The 20,049-nt window shown below is 37.5% G+C and overlaps 2 protein-coding genes and 1 pseudogene across 2 annotated transcripts; 2 read left to right on the forward strand and 1 right to left on the reverse strand.

Moving 5' to 3' along the window:
• Positions 1-1,751: 1,751 nt before the first annotated feature.
• On the forward strand, positions 1,752-5,919 carry LOC137959892 (eukaryotic translation initiation factor 3 subunit K-like). The gene is made up of 8 exons (XM_068807300.1): positions 1,752-2,234; positions 3,599-3,655; positions 3,782-3,832; positions 3,946-4,008; positions 4,186-4,236; positions 4,321-4,387; positions 4,946-5,028; positions 5,303-5,919. The coding sequence occupies exons 1-8, from the start codon at positions 2,115-2,117 to the stop codon at positions 5,504-5,506; spliced, it is 696 nt and encodes a 231-aa protein (XP_068663401.1). The 5' UTR covers positions 1,752-2,114; the 3' UTR covers positions 5,507-5,919.
• A 2,870-nt stretch (positions 5,920-8,789) lies between these two features.
• Positions 8,790-9,907, forward strand: LOC137959594 (small ribosomal subunit protein uS2-like; annotated as a pseudogene).
• A 325-nt stretch (positions 9,908-10,232) lies between these two features.
• Positions 10,233-18,578, reverse strand: LOC137959891 (phosphoinositide phosphatase SAC2-like). The gene is made up of 16 exons (XM_068807299.1): positions 17,968-18,578; positions 16,698-16,902; positions 16,419-16,584; positions 15,677-15,899; positions 15,088-15,164; positions 14,793-14,980; positions 14,607-14,704; positions 14,381-14,514; positions 14,160-14,288; positions 13,536-13,896; positions 12,074-12,195; positions 11,819-11,932; positions 11,433-11,618; positions 11,033-11,203; positions 10,803-10,911; positions 10,233-10,722 (listed from the first exon to the last, which is right to left on the reverse strand). The coding sequence occupies exons 1-16, from the start codon at positions 18,061-18,063 to the stop codon at positions 10,606-10,608; spliced, it is 2,496 nt and encodes an 831-aa protein (XP_068663400.1). The 5' UTR covers positions 18,064-18,578; the 3' UTR covers positions 10,233-10,605.
• Between the last annotated feature and the right edge of the window lie 1,471 nt (positions 18,579-20,049).

Here is a 20,049-nt window from a genome sequence, read left to right on the forward strand (position 1 = left end):
TTTTCTCAGTTAGATCTTCATCATCCAATGGTGCTCCAAGGATCCCGAGCTCATCAGTTCGGGCTTTAACTATATGTAGAAATTCAGTAATAGTTTATGATCCCTTGGTGAGATTTTTGAATTGGCTTTTTACCTGCTTGATTCGTCCTCAAGAAGGCATGGCATAAGTGTTGGCTAATGTAGCCCAGGCTTCCTGTGAAGTGTTGGCTCGAGTGATGAAGGGAATAATGGTAAGAGAGAGGGAACCAAGTATTACATTGAGAATGAGCTGATCCTGCCAAATCCATATCCGACGAAGAGGGTCTGAAATTATAATTTCCAGGAAATATAGTTATGAGAGGTGAGTTTGAGTAGCAATGTTAATGTTGATCAGAGTGTTGTGTGGATCAATGGTATTGGAAATAGTTGTTATTTGGAGTTGAGATTGGGATAAATAATAGTATGTTTTATTGATGTAATTGAGTATTAATAGAATACAAAGGTGTTTGGATGTGTAAAGTAAATGAACTAAACTAACTCCAAGATTGTAGGTAACAATAGAAACAACTTATACAAAGTCAATAAAGAAACATTCAAAAACCAGTTACAACTAAAGCGACAAATAAAGATTCGCTCTGTTCGAAAGGTTGAAAGAGTGTGAGACTCTTCTTACACTATTGTTACTATAGCATATTTATGTCTTCCATGAAGTGATGGAGGATAGCTAGACCTCCCTAACTTAGTAAGAAAACAACAAAAGATTTATTAGAAGCTAGTAGGAATCTACACTTTTCTTCTTCTTTCTCCTTTTGTTCTCTTTCTCTGTGTTTATTTTGATCTTCTTCTTCTTCTTTATTGCTCTACTGGTGGGCAAAGGAAGTAATATGATAGGGAGAATTACAACGAGGCAATACAATAGATCAAAGGCATTTACGAAAGGACATTTTCATAGACCTAGCCAAAGAAAGATTCGAGAGATAAGATTTAACTAATAAAGGAACCTGTTTTCCCTTTTCTTTTTTGGCATCTAATCTAAAGAAATCAAGAATAGAATTACATGTTGGAAAATAAATGTACACTTATCAGTGGCAAGTGAAATTGGAACTTGAACATAGCAAGAATAAAGAGATAAATAAAGATTAAACTAATGAAGACTAAACAATGAAGGATTATACCTGAATAAGTGCTCTATTGTCTCTGTTACAATAATTCATTACCTCTGTGCAAATAGAGTACACTGGGTCTCTATTTATAATAGAAAAAAAACTCATAAAATTAAACTACACGTCCCATTAAATACTTTTGTAAATTTTCCTCCTATATAATTCCAATAAGACTCCACCATATTAATTGTTCCACAATGAGTTTTTTTTCCGTGAGAATCATGTAAAACACTTCCATGTTATGTTTGTTCTTCAACAAACCTTAAAAATTTTAAACTCAATCTAATACATAGATATGGATGGGGTTCAACAGGAACTCTATGGGGATGGGTTCCAAAGCTTAGCCTACAGGGCATGGATGTGTTTTATTACTATGATTAGTCCATTGTAGGAACCAGAAATTTCTTTGGCTATTTTGCTATTGGTTTGCGTGGCTGTTACTTCAGATATTCATTCATGAGCGCTTGAATGTCTCCATTTTTTTCTTTTTTATCGTCCAAATTTTCATAAAACAGTCTTAACTTTGGGAGATTATCCACCAAAGACAATTTCCGGAATATCATTCTCTCGGCTATGGCTGATGTGCTATCTAGAGCTTCAAAAGGGCCGCGTTGATCCTGATTTGAGACGGCATCAATCGTTTAGGAAATTATATACATTTTCTGGCAAGTTCTCCCCAATTCCCTCTCAACTGCTCAGAGTCCCGTCCAGTGCAATTGTTCAAACTTCTTCAAATGGGTGACTGGATCCGACTCGGGCCTATCCGACCCGGATTTCGCCGTGTCCGTTTCGGATCCTGAGTCCGGGTCGCTCGACAATGGATTATCTGTCCAATTTCTCCTCTGCTTCCCCCTGATTTATCTTTTTTTTTTAACTATTGTGGGGTGCAGTCCCTTTCTGCTCGACTGAGAACCAAAACCCTAATTGCTACTCTCCGTACTGCGTTTTCCCACTTTTCCTTCGCTGGTGGCAATGGGCATGGAACGGGAGGTCCAGAAGTCGCAGGTCTCCTACACTGTGGAGCAGCTCCTCTCACTGAACCCTTACAATCCCGATATCCTTCCTGATCTGGAGAACTACGTGCATGAGCAGGTAAGAGGAATTTTGTGTTTCCCATTACTCGAGACTCGTATGTCCTAATGGACCTATTATTAGGAGAAATCGAGTGCACAATGCATCCAGAACTGATAAGTATTTTGATTAGTAATTCAGGGTATCTTATTGCTTTCTGTCTCATGTTTTCAAGGGTTTTTTTTTGTTGAGAAAGTATGTTTTCGAGGGTTTGCCATCTACGTTTTTTTTTTTTTTTTTTGTGTGTTGCTAATGAAAGAGATTCATTATCTCTGGCCTTTTTTGGCCTATTTCTTGCTTTAAGAGACGAAGATAAAGTATTAGCTTCTATGCAAATAACTTTGAGGGTTTTTTTTGTGTCTTCTTCTGTATGTGATTGATACTGTTAGAACTGTTTGGCTTTCTGGGAGCATTCCTTTACGAACACCTGACCTTGATTGGTTGTGTGAGAAAAGCTCAACTATTTGACGGTGCCTCGAATTTGGGTGCAGTGTCATCGATTCCTTGTTATCGCCCTTTAACACTGCTTGTATGTAGTTGTTCCTATTCAGTCAAAACCCTGAGGAAAATAAATAATCTGGAGAAGGCTCAGCAGAGGATTAAGTTATAAGCACCTAACAGGTTAACCGATTAAGTGGGACCAAGGACCTACACTTACACCTACCCTGCCAAATGCAAAGTCCCCGCGCCAAACCAAATGCAAACGAACTCACGGGGATTCAATCGCGGGATGGCGTGCCAAATGCAGAGTACCAAACCATCCACACCCAACAGGTTAACCGATTAAGTGGGACCAAGGACCCACACTCACCCACCCCGCCAAATGCAAAATCCCTTCGCTAAGCACCTAACCAATACAACCCAAAAATACTAGTCGATTAAGGTGCGGAAAGCCAAGTCTTAACACAGACCACCAACATATTCCAACATAAGTGTTTGTGGGACAATCCTGAAAAAACAGTAGGGGTCTTTTTGTATGCGATAGGCACTGTCAAACAGAATCAGGCTTCTTTATGACTAATATTCAGTCCATATGTTATGTTTGTGTGCGAGGCAAAGGTGGTCACATGCAGAGTATCTTTATCGGTGTTATGAATCATATATTAGCAGAGAATTAATGGGTTTGATGGTCCCTTGTAATCTTCTATTATTAGCCTAATCAGTTGTTACTAGCCAATAGCCTGATATAATACTTGATCTGCTGTATCATCCTGTTAAAAACATTTCTTAGGTACTTGATAAAACTGATCCTGGTATGGGGACCTTGTTAACATGTATTTGCATAGAGTTTGACGTCTTCATTTTCTGCATCATTCAGACTTATCTTGCCTCTTTCAATTTACTCTTTTGTGACACAGCAAATTTTTCTACATATTCTGATGTAGGTGACATCTCAAACATACAATTTGGATGCAAATCTTTGCCTTCTTCGGCTGTATCAGGTAGGAAATAAGAAATCTAGATACACCCTCTAGGAAACTTTTTCTCTTTGCCTGTATTATTAGATCATGTTCTACATTAATGAGCAGAAACAATGTGGGACTTACCTTAGTTGTCTCTGTTTATAGTTTGAGCCAGATAGGATGAGCGCTCAAATTGTTGCTAGGATTTTGGTTAAGGTATGATAAATTTTTTCTCCATTCAGAAGATCTCGTGAATCTATTTAAAACAGAAATTCAAGGGTAATCATAGTGTCAAAGTTGTTTAATCACATTTTGTTGTCTCTCAACAGGCGCTAATGGCAATGCCAGCTCCAGATTTTAACTTGTGTCTCTTTTTAATTCCAGAGAGAGTGGTATGTTCTTCATTTTAAATCACCTGATCTTCATGTAAATTCGTATATCCAAGCATGGTCAGCTGCAACAACTGCCTTTACCCAGATGTAGAGTATTAGAGTTTCATCTTTCCTATTACTCACAGTGAAGAATGTACGGTACCTTTTGTATGATCAGTGTTGTTGGTTTTTTGTCAGCAAATGGAAGATCAGTTCAAGACTCTGATTGTTCTTTCACATTATCTGGAGGTGTGATTAAGTGGCATTCATTTATGCATTTGTATCATTGAAATGTTTTTTTCAAGCTTTTCTTACTCATACATCTCACTGTAGACTGCAAGATTCCGACAGTTCTGGGATGAAGCTGCAAAGAATCGAAGCATAGTGGAAGTTGTGCCAGGTAATTAAAAATCTCCTCTGATGTATTAAATCTTATGCTCCTATTGTTAAGTAAATTGGAGAAACTTGGAATGCATTTAAGATTTGGTGCAATAGAGGCCTTGATATATGACATTTAGGTTTGGCAATTTTAGTTACTACACTGTTACTAGAAGTCATTTGATACACGTTGCCTTTGTCAGGAAAAAAATAGTTGTACAGAAACGGCTCTTTCGAAACTTTAGAAGTTATCTTGCTCATTTATTCAGCGTGTTTCCGATTTTCAGGGAGTATAAGCTGACAAATTTATTGTTTTTATGTGAAATATAACCTTATTGGTTGTTCTCTTTTGAAAGTATCAAGCTGTTCAGTGACCTATGGGTTATAAATAGGTTATATTGAGTTAGTTTTCTCAAGGACTTGCTACTTGCAAGATAGTGTTCTTCTACTTTTGTTGGTATTATTCCCTGGTCTCTGCTTCCCCTGGCAAGGAAGTGTGTAATGATGACAATGATATGTGTGTATTTGGTTTCTAGTTCATCTCTTTATTGATCACTGTTGCTCATCCTGTGCATTACAGGATTTGAACAAGCAATTCAAAACCATGCCATTCATGTCCTTTCACTTACTTACCAAAAGGTTCCCCGATCTGTGCTTGCCGAGGTAAGTTATGGTATGCTGTATTGGTGTTATTGTTATTGTTATTATCGTTATAACTATTTTTTAAAGTGTTGAACACTTGCTCTGGTGGGACTTGAACCAATGTCCTCACTCCAGAAACTTCGGTTATATTACGCCTATTACTAGGCCGTGGCTGCATGTAAAGAAATGATTCATTGGAAGATGTATGATCTAGATGTCAATATTGTGTGCTATTACGTCATGTCTATATGACTTACATGAAATTAACAAACCTGTTACTTGCTTACTGTACCAGGCTATTAACATTGAGGGCCTCTCTTTGGACAAGTTTCTGGAGCATCAAGTGGCAAACTCTGGCTGGGTTACTGAGAAAGGTTATGGAAGAGGTCAGCTGATTGTTCTCCCACGCACCAAGTTTAACCAACTGGATCTCAGGAAAAATGCAGTTGACAGCATCCAGTTGGAGCACATAACCCAAATTTTCCCCATTCTGGGTTGATTTTTGACGTTGGGTATTGTGATCATCCTTGACTGAGTTCATCTTTCTATATGGCACAACACAGTCGTCTGTCCCTTCGTTTTTGTTAATTCTTCTTGAGAGATTGAAACTAGTTTCTACTGGAAGATCCTGAAATCAGTGGTACCAGCTGAATGACAGCATTTCTACTGGAAGATGACTCCACTCTGTATGGAAAAGAAAGATAAAAGGGGTATAACTGGGATCCTTTGTGAAAAGGTGGTTCCAGTGAAAGTTTCCATGATTTTGCTTTTAAAGTACAAGCAAAATTGTTGTTTAGGAAAAGTTTCATCCAATTCTAATCATCTGAGGTCCGATTGTGCTATGATAGGAAAAAAAATGATGGAATTTTTTTTTCTTTTGACTAATGCTTTTATTAGAAAAATTATTTTTGATTGGTTTTTTGCCTTTCAGCAACCATGAGAAATAACGGGAAAATTATTTAGTTAAGATAGTTATTGATCATGATCGGACAGTTGAGATATCATGATTGGATGGTTGAGATAACCGTTGATCATGATCAAATTATTGAGATAACTGTTTCTTATTTTTTTATAAAATTATTTTTAGCTTAGCCATTTGATATTTGATCGGATGACTAAGATAGTTGTTGATCATGATCGAATGATTGAGATATCAGGATGATCGAATGGTTGAGATAACTGTTATCCATAAACGAAAAAGCGGTTTTTTATATTTCCAACCAACTGTCGTTTTTGTTACCCAGGGGTGGCATCGAGCCGAGTCGAGCCCGAACTTGCTTATATTCGAGTCGAGTTTGATTTAAATATTTCGAGTCGAGTTTGAGCCTTAACATACATTTAAAACTTTTCAAAAAATATATATCGAATAAAATATATATAAAATTATACATACATTTTACATACATAAAATTGGGCATGACCTTTACATAAAATTGGGCATAACCTTTACTTAAAATTGAGCATAATATATATATAATATTTGTATAAAATTTGGCATGACCTTTACTTAAAATTGGGCATAATCAATATACATAATACCTGCATAAACACTCCATAAACACTTTATAAAATTGTCTATACATTCTATAAATACTTCATGAAATTGTTTATACACTCCATAAAATAATCTAAACACTCCATACACTGCATAACATTATAAATAAAACTCTATACACTAATCAAACACAACAAAATTAAATAAAATATCACTATCAATTTACAATTACCCAAATAAAAACTATAAATCCTTTAAATAAAATCTTATTACTATTACAGACTTACTAGAAAATTACAAGAAATATTTTAAATTTTTCTTAGGAAAGTTAAATGGACCTCTTATTGCCTTTTCTAAGGAAATAAATAAGAATTAATAATTAATTTAATATATTATTATACTTATCGATAAATTTTTAATTACATAAAATGTCAAACACAAAATTGCTATGAAAATTGCCTCATGCTCAAAGTATTATATCATCAACTATCAAATACTTATTCAAAATTATTCTATATGGTCTTCTAACCCATCTTGGCAAGAAAATATTACTTGGAAAATTATATGATTTTTTAAAAAGAATTTATAATTAGAAAAATATTTTGAAAAAATATGAGGCACTAATGGTCCCTATATTTCTATTAAAAATGTCTTTTCAACATTTATTGAAAAAACCACTAATAGTCTCTAGAAACGTATTTCTACTAAAATATCTTTTCAATTTATTTAAGAGCCATGAGGAAGGGACAAAGAGTTTTTTTTTTCCTTGTTTATGATCTTGCACGTAGGGGTGGCTTTGAATAAATTATATATAAAATTATGCATACATTTTTAAAAAATATAATGATAGGGGCGGTTCAGGATTGAATTTCAATAATGGATTAAAATGCACCAATATTAATATTTTTTACTCCAATTGTTGTCTAGCTTGTTTTGTAATTTTTGAATTTGGCCATAATTTATTATGGCGTCCTTAGTGCCCTTAGATAAAAATTTATATTCTAGGAAAAACTAAAAATATTTTTCCTATGATACATATTCCCAAAAAAACCTTTAAATAAAATCTTATTACTATTAGTGACTTATTAGAAAATTAAAAGAAATATTTTAAAATTTTCTTAGGAAAGTTAAATGGACCTTTTATTGTCTCTTCTAGGGAAATAAATAAAAATTAATAATCAATCTAATATATTATTATACTTATCGATAAATTTTTAATTAAATAAAATATCAAACACAAAATTGCGATGAAAATTGCTTCATGCTAAAAGTATTACAGCATCAACTGTTAAATACTTATTCAAAAATTTTCTATACAGTTTTTTACCCCATCTTGGTACGAAATATCTTACTTAGAAAATTATATGATTTTTAATAAAAAAATTCAATTAGAAAAACAAACATGAGACACTAATAGTTTATAGAAAATTATTTCTATAAAATTTATTTTTAATTTTATCCATAGGAAAAAGTTTTTTTTATTTTTTTTATTTTTTTTATTTTATGATCTCACACGTGCGAGATATCTTCTCGCGAGGGAAGGGGGAGATTATTTCTCCCCTGTTCTGGTTTTCCGCCGAGACGACGCGGAGGGAAGGGGGTTACGGCGCCGGGGAGGACCTATCGTCGAGGATGACAGCCACGACGGAGTCGGCGGTGATGGAAGCGGCGGCGACGGAAACAGAGGCGACGGCGAGGAGAGGAAAAAATCGAACGGACGGCCACAAAGGTGGCCGACGAGCAGCTGCGACGGCGGTATAGACGCCGGCGAACAGCTACGACGGCGGTAGAGGCGGCGACAACAACCGATGGGCGGGATCGGTGGTGACGAGGGGGGAAAAAATTTCCCCCCCTCGATTTCGCTCCCGCTCCCCCGCTCGCTCGCGATCCGTTACCGAGTCATACCGATCCGACTCATTTCGAGCCGGCTCGCGAGCCGACGAACCGAACCTAGCTTCGGTCGAGCTCGGCTCGTTAAGGTAAACGAGCCGATTTCAGTGGTCGAACTCGGCTCGAGCTCGTTAAATGACGAATCGGACTAAACCGAACCGAACCGAACCGAACCGAACCGATACCGAGCCGGACAGAGGTGGTTACTAGTGGCTGTTACTGGGGAACGGACCAGGCCGAAGCAGCTTTTCCCTCGTTACTCGTTTGTTGTTCGCATCTCATGCAAAAGATTAGTGTCGTACATTTACTACGTAACCCTAGCGCCTTGCTATAAAAGACTCGTCACCTTTCTCCAGCACTGTGACTGGGTTTGCAAGGTTCTGTAACCGTGATCGCCATGGCGACGAGAGAACTATCTCAGAAGGAGGCGGAGCTGATGTCCATATCTGAACCAAGAACTGCGATTTCCAAATGGAGCGATACGTTTAGTATCAGAGTGTTGGTTTTCTATGTTGCTGTTATTCATTGTGCCCGCATTTTTTTTAATATTTTTATACTAGCTATTGATTTTGTGTTTTTTGTTATCAACCTTGGGAAAAGCTGGGAAACGCTGCAGTTGGCTGCAAGGATTATTGTTGCTATTGAAAACCCTCAGGACATTATTGTTCAATCTGCAAGACCTTATGATCAGAGGGCGGTTCTGAACTTTGCACAGTACACTGGTGCCCATCCCATTGCAGGGAGGCACACTCCTGGTACCTTCACTAACCAGCTCCAGACATCATTTATTGAGCCTCGTCTTCTTATCCTAACTGATCCTAGAACTGATCACTTGGTAAAGACCTTTCATTTGGAAACTCTGGGGCTCTTATCTGTCATGTAATACTTAAACATAGTCCTTCGATCTCTTATTCATAACAAATTTCATGCAGCCAATTAAAGAAGCCGCCCTTGGTAACATCTCAACCATTGCTTTCTGTGACACGGATTCACCTATGCGTTATGTTGATATTGGAACTCCAGCAAACAATAAAGGGAAACACAGCGTTGGCTTTTTATTCTGGTTGGTAGCAAGGATGGTTCTGCAGATGCGGGGGACCATTCTTCCTTGTCAGAAATGGGATGTGATGGTATGTACAAATTAAGATTTCTGTTTAGGTCTATTTGTAAATTGTAATGGTTGTTGTCATGTCTGATTCACCTTTCAACTTGTGGTTTCCATGTGGGAATGTTGATATGGTGCTCCCACTTCTAGGTCGATCTATTCTTCTACAGAGATCCTGAGGAAGCTAAGGAACAAGAAGAGGAGGATGTTGCTCCAGCTCCTGAGTTTGTTATTTAGTTGCTTATCGTTGCTTTTTCTTGCTAAATATTTCAAGTACCGATCCTTGATGTTGCGATAGCATTAGTAACAGTTATAATTTATTTGACTTGCAGTTGCTGCTGGTGAACCTCCGGTGGGTTGCAGCTGGGATTGAAGTTGTGCCGCGACAGATACCTTCTGGTTGGGGGTAGTAATGCCAAAAACCAAGAGAACATTGATAACTAAGTGAATATATTTTTGCTGTTTCAATTTTTTCATTGTTTTCTTTTTTGGATACCTGCTAATTTTGACTGATACAGTAGAAGAGATCCTCATAGAAGATATTTTCATGTGACAAATGCTTGTAAAACCCAAAATTCCAATGTCCTATTCCTGTTTAGCGCTTCTTGCCCGTCTCGTTCAAATGGGTTTTGTTGACAAGAAAGATTCTTGAAGCACAGGGTTGTACAAAGCACAGCAGTTTGGATTGTTATTTTTGGATCCTTGCCTACAGATTATTCATGATCTAGGCACATATTTTGAGTAAATAAGAAAAATAATGGTACTGTAGAAGTGGAGCTCCAACTGAGATATCTATTTACATAACGAGAATTTTGAGGGGTTCCGTAGAGAGCGAATAGGGCTCTGAAAGAATTATGGCTATTTTGTTTTTCTCATAACCTGTATCTGGACTTTTTTTTTTTTTTTGGGTTGTGGCTGAGGCAGTCGTACAAGAAAAGAAGGGTGCGGCGGGCGGGAATATAATACAAAAGAATGCTTGGCTTTATGGTGCCTCGTCCCTTGCTCTTACCTCTACTGGGATTCACTTAGCTGTCTGTGATCCCAGCATTTCTTAGTGAGGTGGCTCAGATGAGGGTCCAAAGGGATAGAACAAAATCTTGAACTCGCATCAATGACATAGGGTCTCACCGTAATTAACCCACTGCACAAAACTGTCAGAAAACTCGCCAGGCCTGTCCGAGTCACGACTTGTGTATGACAGCTCTGTCTCCTTCTCAACTCCTCCCTACAAAACAATACCGTTTCTGCAATTCAGCATTTGAAGAATAGAATTATAATTAATCATCTGCTGCTAGTATTACTAACCTTGATGCTGGATCCATTTTCGCTTGGAGTTGGGGTTGTTTCCATGCTCATACCATTGACAACATTTTCTGATGACAAACTACCAGTAGGGGAGTTTATGATTCCAGACCTACATCAACATCACCTTTTTCTCATCAACTCTCCTTCTTTATCCATTTCATGCATCTAATAGTCCCTTAAACTTTCCATTGAGAAACAGAGAGAGATAGGAGGTCCACATGATATCTTACCTCTCATATGCTTCTTCCTCGCATGAATTCCCAGAGGATGAAAGCCAGTCCAAGTCGAGGAAATTTGAGCAATTAGCATCCTCATCTAGCCCATGCTCACTAAAATAAATATTTTCAGCTTCAAGGCATCTGTCAGAAAACAGTTGCCTGCGTGTCATTGATGGGGTATACCTGCACAAAAAAACAGATAGAATTTAGTACAAAATGCAGGTCATGTACGCATAATATATCATGCCACTTTTTTTTTTTTTTCCCATTCAAGGACAAATACAAAATGTTTGAGACCACGATAGAACCACGGGGGAATGGGCCACGGTGTGCATATCTAGTGAACAAAAAGAAAAGAACAGAAATTGTTGACACCGATGTTTCCAAAAAGGGGGAAAAGAAGCCCACCAACCTTGTATATGATACATCACTTTCACAAGTCAAGATTTCTGGACTGGATTCAGAAAGAGTCTTGTTAGTTCCTTTATCCATCAATGCAGAGTTTGAAAATTTACTTTTGCCAACACTTCCACCAGATACAGGTGTGTTGCTTTCACATAAAATGTTGCCATCTGATAAGGATCTTTTGAAAAAAGACCTGTTTCATAAAAAAAAAATTGAAATTTGAATACAACGAGATAACACGAATGGAATAAACTATAGCAAGGATGACAATGACTTAGTTTCCCATTTCACATACATTACTCCAAAATATTATGTCAGCTTAACCTAGTATGGAAGTGGAGGAAGGAAAGAGAAGAAAAGAACATGATTTAGCAAGAATGGCAGACACGCTACCTTGCATTCTCATCTGCATAGGTATTTGTACGCCTCCCAACATTATAATGTTGGTCTGAATTCAGATCCCAGAGCGCTGGTTTTCCTTGTTGGGGTTGGAAGTGGCCCAGAAAACTGCATGCTCAAGAATAACAAATAAAACAAGAAACATTGCCAAACAAAACGAAAAAAAATCAAATATTAAACAACAAAAACATGAACCATGGGAGTGATTATAGCTAGTACTGCTTTAGTAATCGATAAGATGAAGCTTACACATTAATTGCGTCTTGCTTTTCAGCATCCATGTAAGCATTACTGTAATACCGCTGAAGTGTCCTAAAGAACTCCTGGGATTGAGTTGCAGCTTTCCACTGACCTCTTCTTTCAGAGAATATCTATGTTATAAAGATCATATAAAAGTGAGCCAAAAATCAGAGAAGAAATTATGGTAGCTAAGAGGATATAAGTGAAATTTTAGGTACCAAACTATTAAATAGAAATAAAATGTACACATATCCATGGCACATCTAAATCAGAGATTTTAAGATCATCCAAAAAACACAGGCTATGAAATACCAAATCTGGCTTTAGGCTACACCCACTTGGGAAAATCATTTGACTGTGGGCGGGAGAAGGCAGATCTCTCTTGTAAAACAGCCAGGTTTCCAGTTTTCCTCCACCCCCTATGTCTTGCAATTTCAGACCCCAAGGAAGGAGCTGACACCAATTGACCTAGGTTCAACTAGACGGTCAGGCCTACCACCCGTCCAGTCCGGTCTAACACTGGTTCTGATCATCCATGAGCTTCTTTTATCATTTATTTAAAAGACTTTTATAAATGTCCAAAGACATCTAACAAGATTACAAAAAAATACTAGCCATTAGATTACCAAATGAATGCATTTGTCACTTCAACATTAACAAATGAGCTAACCAAACTTTCCAACATCATAAATAGGAAAAGAAGCATAAAATAATGAAAAGACAGAACAACTGCACATATGCAATAAGAGGAACATAAAGACTATGTTTGTGCACCTACAGCCTTTTGGAGCGAACTATCTTGGAATATCTGGTTCATCATTCTCAAAGGATTAGAAATTTAACCCCATACACGTTTTCCACTCTTAAAAAAAAATACCAAGGACTGCACATTGAACCACGGTGAGGCCCACATTACAGCATCCATTTTATAGCTTCATACATGATGAGACCAGAGACCCACATCACGGAATCAATGTCCTAAGAAGACCATATTGCAAAAGTAGATCTAAAATTCTTTACTAAAACGCAAAAAAAAAATGATAAAATTCCTGAAATATCCTCGGTTATTCAGGTGCATGGAAAGGACTGCCTACTAGTGCATAACTACAAGTGTGCTTAAAGGGAGTTTGAGATAATAAGCATTCTCTCCATAGGTCAGCATTCTTGTAATTGTAGCTTATTCCACTGGCAGATTAAGCATACAAGGTTCACATGACTAAGAGGAAAGGGCATGCAAGTCAAACGACAAGGATGTGAATCAAGTGTCCTATTTTGTAAGTTAACTCCCATCAAACCAATGAACAAAGCAAACTTTCACTTGAATTAAGAGTTAGTGAAATTCATCTGGCACCAATAACAAAGCATCAGAAAAGTCAATTCATGAATCAAGCAAGAGAATTTTATTATTTACATAGGATAAAGTATCGTTGCTTTTTTTTTTTTCCGAAAACAAATGACAATAATATAGTACCTTGTTGTGTGCAGCAGAGCCACCATACTGAAGTGCAAGTGTATCACCCATTGTCTCATAGAACCTCATCAAATCATCAGCCAAGGGGGCATCAAGATCAATTTTAGGATCATCAATGAGTCCCAAAGCATGAAGTTGATGTCCTAGGGCTGCCAAACCATACGCATACTGTGCCACATTAGTACGATCCAAGCAGTCTATGCAGTTAGTTCGGAGGACCCCTCTTTGGAACATGGGTTGTTTCACCAAGTTGCTTCCATCATTCTCCACATTATCTTGCTGCAATACAGTTTCTGATATATCTGAATCCTCAGTATCATTACCACCAGTATTTTGAGAAGAGTTGTCAGACACATCAGTTCTGTAAAACTAAGACATCAGTTCTTTAAAACAAACAACTACTTAGAAATCAAATAAAAAAAAGATTAATTTAAAACATCATCCACAAAACGTCACAGGAAAGAAAAGAAAAGGACCTAACACAGACTTAAAATTTGCACAATAATAAGGGTAAAGAATCAGTTCACATTTTTGCGAACAGCAGTAAATTCTAATAAAAAAGAAAGCATTAAATGGCTGACATGAATTAACCAGAAGTTTAAGAAAATTCAGTAAAGTACTTACTCAAGATATTTTGATTTAAGGGCTCCATCAAGTTTAAAAGGTGGATTCAATTGACAGTAAAAAAGTCCTGTTAGGTTCAGAGCATATGCAGCCACTTTGCCAAGTAATAAGAGCACATTTGTGCCTTTACTGCAGAAAAAATAACAAAATTTGCAGTTAGATTTGACTTTCACAATAGGAGTAACCCATTGAAAACATAGATGGAGCGACAAGCCAGCAACCTCCTTGAATGTTTGTGCAGATCCCAGTGTAGGAATTTCAGACGGTTCTCCTCTGAAAGATTTTTATTAATAGAAGCAATTGCATTAGCAAACTCTGCACGAAGGATAGATTCTCGAGGCTTCTTCTCACATGTCTGCACTCAGCAAACAAGCAAAGACAAAAAGATAGGGAAAAAGATAATCATAAATATTCCAAAAGTATTGCACAATTATCTAAGAAACCAACCTTGATCAAGTTCAATATTATTATTGGATTTCCATATCTCTTGACAAGATTTTCAAAATGAAGTCGAGTAGTTTCATAGGCTGTGTCCTTCTTCTGTACTGGAGAGTAGGAAACTGTTTCAGGAAAGAGAGGTACAAGCACATGGAGAACCAATAACACAGTTCATTTAGCTTGTCTAGAGCTTACAGATTATATCAGGCTTTATATTGAGACGTGAAGTCTCCTGAGACCAGAAAAGCGGAATCGAGCCTCTGTTCTGCACAACAGAACTCAATTGCGCTGGACAACCTTCAGGTACATCTTCAAACACAATTTGTTCTGTTTCAACATCATTAGCTACTCTACCCTTTTCATTTACACCACGCTTCAAATACCTGAAACCAAAAAAATAAAAGAAACAAGAAAAAGCAGTTTGACCTGTTTATTTAGTAAGTTAAAGGACTTTTGACAAACACGAGAGAAGTACAGGATTTAAATCAACCTCGTCCCAGCAAAATGACGTGAACGCCTAGCAATGAGTGTCAACTTAAATTGCCTTCCTCCTACTGAAAGTTTAGCCTGAACTAGCAAAAACAAAAGCATGATAAGGAATCATTAACTAAACAGATGAAATGAATAATATAAAGCTAAAATGAAAAATGAAATAAATTGATTCAATGTGCAAATAAAGAAGCAACCAGTGATCATTATCAGCAAACTATTAGCTGACCAAATTAATAGCTTTGAGTGAGTCCATATTAAGCTGTTGTCAGCAATTATACTTCTTCTCATTCTTACATAGCTTGAATATCCCCTGCATCCCTTAACTAGACGGGCTATCTTAGTGAATCCAAAGGCTTATAAAAGCATAATTTGAAGAGGAACGACGAGCAACTTAAGAAAAAAAAGAAAAAAAAAAAAAAAGAAGCAGAGCATACAGTATCTTCATGGCTAATTACCCATATGAAAACAGTTACTAGTGGAGTTCTGAAGAACATAAATCAGTATGATACAGCATGCATAGTAGAACAACAAAATATATTTGTGGATTCAGAACTGGGTACTGAGTACACCGAACATCAGCAGATCACCTGTTTGAAGAAGCCATATACCAAAGCAACAGTCCATAGAGTATTCTTAAGGTGATTCCGAATTCCACGAGACAAAAACTCATTCCAGACAAACATTGTCTCATACAGAACTTGCCCTGTCTCATCATTACATAAATTCTTCTGAAGGCTACGCATAACATGATATGAGTAGCTGAAAAAGAAGTCCTTTGTAAGATCCACAGTGCATAGGAGCTTCTTGTATCTATGTCACCGAAAAAGGAAAAACAAAACACAATTACATGAATATAAGTAGAGTCAGAGAAGAATTAAGGAGAGAAATTTAAAAAGAATAAACAAAATATTATGATTTCCTGCAACTTCAACAAGCATTATTTCAAATTTTAAGCAAAATGGAGTAAAGAAAACTGTAGAGCTTAAAAGATAGATATAGGTCTCCACTGACCAGAAACAACATTTAATCTACTAAGAAACATAAAGTGCCTTGGGGAAATCTTGAGATGAGTCAGTTATGCCACTGATTTAATGGAAAAAATAAAAAACAAAGAAAACTTACAATACACACAAGGATAGTCAGAGAAGTCCTCCAATGCTGACAATTTATTTAAAAATTTTGAATTTGAAATGGAAGGACTGTAAAAAGCATGGGATATACTTTCTAGATACAAGTGAATGAATACAAAGTTCTGATACTACTCCTACAGAGTCCTCTGGAAGTATCAATATGGACATTATACATTTACATACAGAATGGACATAAGACCTGTTCTCATTCTTAGAATAAGTCATATTTGACCGCACAGAAGAATTTGGAAGTGGGATCATTTCGCTCTTGGTGACACCATAAACCATATGACCACAAATAGCTCCTACCAATCTTCTTTTTGTGATAAGCAGCATATAATAAGGCCCCAAAAACTTTATGAACCCTGAAGAATAAAAAAAAGTATATAAGATGTAACAAATGTACAATATATATCAATGGAAGAGAAGAGTTGTATTCAAAGAATTATTTGAGAAAAAGCAATTAAAATTCACGCACCTAAAATTCCATAACAAGTAGTGACAAATTTCAGTCCACCAGTGGACCGATTTCCCTCGTTTATACGCTTCAAAAGATCATAACACTCACTTTGTGAATAAGTGGTAGAATCTTCACGAATGTTCAACTCGGTAGGTTCCAGTCTGTCGATCTTTAACACCCTCCAGAGTGTTCGACCCTTGTTTCTACCTATCATATAAAATTTCTGTTGCACAATAAACAAGCTCATGGCTTAGATGTGGTTTTCTTTACCACCTCCACATGTTTATGTCAAGGAAAATGTAGAAAGCAAAACCTAAGAAGGACAAAATAATACATGGAAAGATTCACATCAATTTATGAAGGACAAAAGGCCAAGTGCCAAAAAAAGGGGAAAAGCAAGGCCAAGTGCACGTGCGCCCCCCCCCCCCCCCCCCCCCCAAAAAAAAAAAAAAAACCCTCTTAAAAAGAATTCTTACACATACAGCAGAGGAAAATATGACACTGAGATGCTGAAAAAAATACTTGTAACTAATGGATTGACAAAACACAGGAAAACCACAGAAGAGGAGATTTACAATTGAAAATAACGAATATAAAATCATCAGCAGCGGTGAAATTATGCCCTCTTTATACCATTTACAAGGCACTCTAAGGATAGAATTGTCCTTATAGAACAGTGCAGTAAACAATGACCGAAAATCATCATAAATTGAAAAGGTGCTTCTTACTTTGGGTGTGAACCCAAAACTATTAGGAAATTGAAGCCAAATAAAGAAGTTTTACATAGATATAGTAGTAAAATAAATCCCCAGCTAATTTAAGAAGAAAATCCGTTTGGTCACATATTATTTTAGGAAGAGAACTGAATATGAACAGGTTAATGACTCATGGCAGAAAGCACTGGAGGATTGGATCAAACAAACAAATCAAGCAGATACGGAAGTCCATCAGCGAAGGGAAACAGGTGGGAAAGAGCTGTTTGACAAAGAGAAAATTAATTCAGAGAAGCAACATGATTGAGAAAATATTCATGATCGCAACACCAAACAACACAATGTTAAAAGGGTATTAAATGTCAAAGCTCAGGCAGCCAAACGTTGCTCCTATATTCGGAGACCCGAAAATTGTAAAAAGACGGCGTCTTGAAGAACAAACTCAGATCAAAGGTAAGTTCAGCTCACCGTCAGATCAAAATACACCCAACACAAACAGAAGAAAAACATTTTTTTATAGAAGAAAACACATGAAACGTATAAAAGGATGGAATTAAGGAAACAGAAAATCTTACTGATCGAGTCTCGTAGAGCCTGTATTTCTGCAAGTAGTCGGTGCTCCGGTCCGGCTCCTCTTCGATCCGAGCCGGTGGCTCGTTCTCAGTCGCCATGGTTAGGATCCCGAGCCTGAGCTCGGGAACAATCAGATGAGCATCCGAGGACCAGATCTCATCTCAATTCAGTGCTCCAAAACCCTAACACGGCGCTCGGTTGCTTCAGATATAACATGTTTCAACTCCTCACGCCTCCTGCGACTCCTTGTCTTCCATTCACGAGAAGAAAAGAGACAAGAAACAGAAGGAAGCTTTTTTTTCGGGACTGATAAGGGTCTGCGATCCTCAAAAAGGCCTTCGAAACACGATCTCGGAAAGCGAGTAAGCCGAGGTAGATAAAAGGAAAAGAAGATAAAAATCAGGGGCCTGCAATCAAAATGAGACGAAGAGCTTCCTCCTCCCTGCTGCTCCTCCCTCTCCCCGAGTTCGTCTTCCAAAAATTTTCAGATCGTGAACGAACAAAGGAAAGCCACAGCTTCGGAGAGTCTCAAATCCACAGAAAAAAAACCCAAGGGGGGTAAAACGATTTTGATTGCTGGCTTTTTTATTGACACAGCCGAAAACCAAAATAAACCAAACTCTCTCACTCCTCCCCCCTCCTTATGATTATCATTTTTCTTTTATTTCGACAGCCAAAAAACCTACGTGAAAAACGCAGAGAAATGCAAATCAATTTTTTTTTTTTTTTTACAAAAAATAATATATTTAAATAAGATATTATTGGCAGGTGGAGGAGACTCGAGAGGTTGACTGGTAAAAAAAACCAAAGAATGCATATTAAATGGCACCGAGTCGAACTCTACCTGTCCCGGACTACTAGAATCGTCCGAGTCTGGACTACTAACCTGATAATCTCCAGAAGGAACTTATCAGCTCCGACGAAATATTTTCCCTGGGGAATATTTTAAACTGACAAAATCGTGTCTGACTTGGCATCCGAGCTATACTCGGTGACTCAGTCGAGTTGCCGCCGTCTTTGATGTTTCTCTCTTCTAATTTTCTAGAAGCTCACGAATATGATTGAAGGCCTCCGCATTTTCGACACGAATACAAAAGTAAACATAAAATCCCTTATTCGGATTTTCATTTCCAACCGCTAATATTTTAATTAAAATGTACAAGTACGAAAATATCCTCGTCAATAATTGTTCGTGGATACTAAATGCACGAGTCAAGGGGGGGAATTAAAACTCTGAAAAGTTTTAATAAAGGACACATGGACTTTGATCTACCCATTTCACACCAAATCATTTTTGGTATTGGATTAATTTTTTAAATAAATAATTTTAAATATTTAAATACCCCCTTTCACCACGTGTACACTTCCGGCTGGTTCCTTCCTGAATATATAAAAGAAATAATATTAACTTAGTCCAATTAAAAAATAAAATAGAGACCTTACCTTAATAAAAATAATCATTTGGGAGCCCCCTTTTTTTAATGATTCTAAATAGCTGCTGCGGTGGCTCATATTAATCTTCCGTCAATTTTTGCCAGCTGTTGACACCTCTTCAAACCCCCGCCAAGTCACCTCCGTTTACGTATGAAAACGATACCAGCAACGGCGGCTGCTGCCGGCCCTTCCCGATCTTCGAAATGTGGGCCCAGTGTGTGGTTTTATTATTGGTTTAAAATATAAATTTTAATATTGAGTCGAGTTGGTGGACGGCTTGATAAATCCTCGAGTTCCGACCATGCCACGTGTGAAGGTAGCGCTTGGATCGTGTGTAAACGGGGTAGAGTGAGAATGGAATATGGGGAGGTTTCGGTGAGGAGCACGTGAAACGAGCTCGGTATCTCATTCCCTTCCGCCGACAGCGACTCCACGTGTCTCCGGAATAATCCGTGGCTGAGAGACGAGAAAGAGAACAGAGACAGGGTCGTCCCACCAGCTCATCGCTCCGACGGGCGGAACAATAATTGAGAACCTAAATTGACCCCGAGTGTGAGATACCATCAAAACCACGCGTGTTTTTCACGTCTCACAACTCGACAAAATTCGTACCAGACCGGAGAGTTGAGCCGGGTTCAGTTAAACTTGGG

This window comes from Aristolochia californica, unplaced genomic scaffold, assembly GCF_029961685.1.
Source record: "Aristolochia californica isolate CCGP_79_NKW_82.1479 unplaced genomic scaffold, dmAriCali1.0.hap1 SCAF_3, whole genome shotgun sequence".
NCBI classification, from domain to species: domain Eukaryota; kingdom Viridiplantae; phylum Streptophyta; class Magnoliopsida; order Piperales; family Aristolochiaceae; genus Aristolochia; species Aristolochia californica.

Excerpts from the sequence above, each read along its gene's own strand:
- LOC137959892 (XM_068807300.1), top strand. The coding sequence starts at position 2,115 with ATGGGCATGGAACGGGAGGTCCAGAAGTCGCAGGTCTCCTACACTGTG. Across the intron at positions 3,656-3,781 it reads GCCTTCTTCGGCTGTATCAG|TTTGAGCCAGATAGGATGAG; the intron begins GTAGGAAATAAG and ends CTCTGTTTATAG. Across the intron at positions 4,388-4,945 it reads CATAGTGGAAGTTGTGCCAG|GATTTGAACAAGCAATTCAA; the intron begins GTAATTAAAAAT and ends TGTGCATTACAG.
- LOC137959891 (XM_068807299.1), bottom strand. The coding sequence starts at position 18,063 with ATGGCGACTGAGAACGAGCCACCGGCTCGGATCGAAGAGGAGCCGGAC. Across the intron at positions 15,165-15,676 it reads TATATGGCTTCTTCAAACAG|GCTAAACTTTCAGTAGGAGG; the intron begins GTGATCTGCTGA and ends TTGCTAGTTCAG. Across the intron at positions 12,196-13,535 it reads GCTCTGCTGCACACAACAAG|ATATTCTCTGAAAGAAGAGG; the intron begins GTACTATATTAT and ends TTTATAACATAG.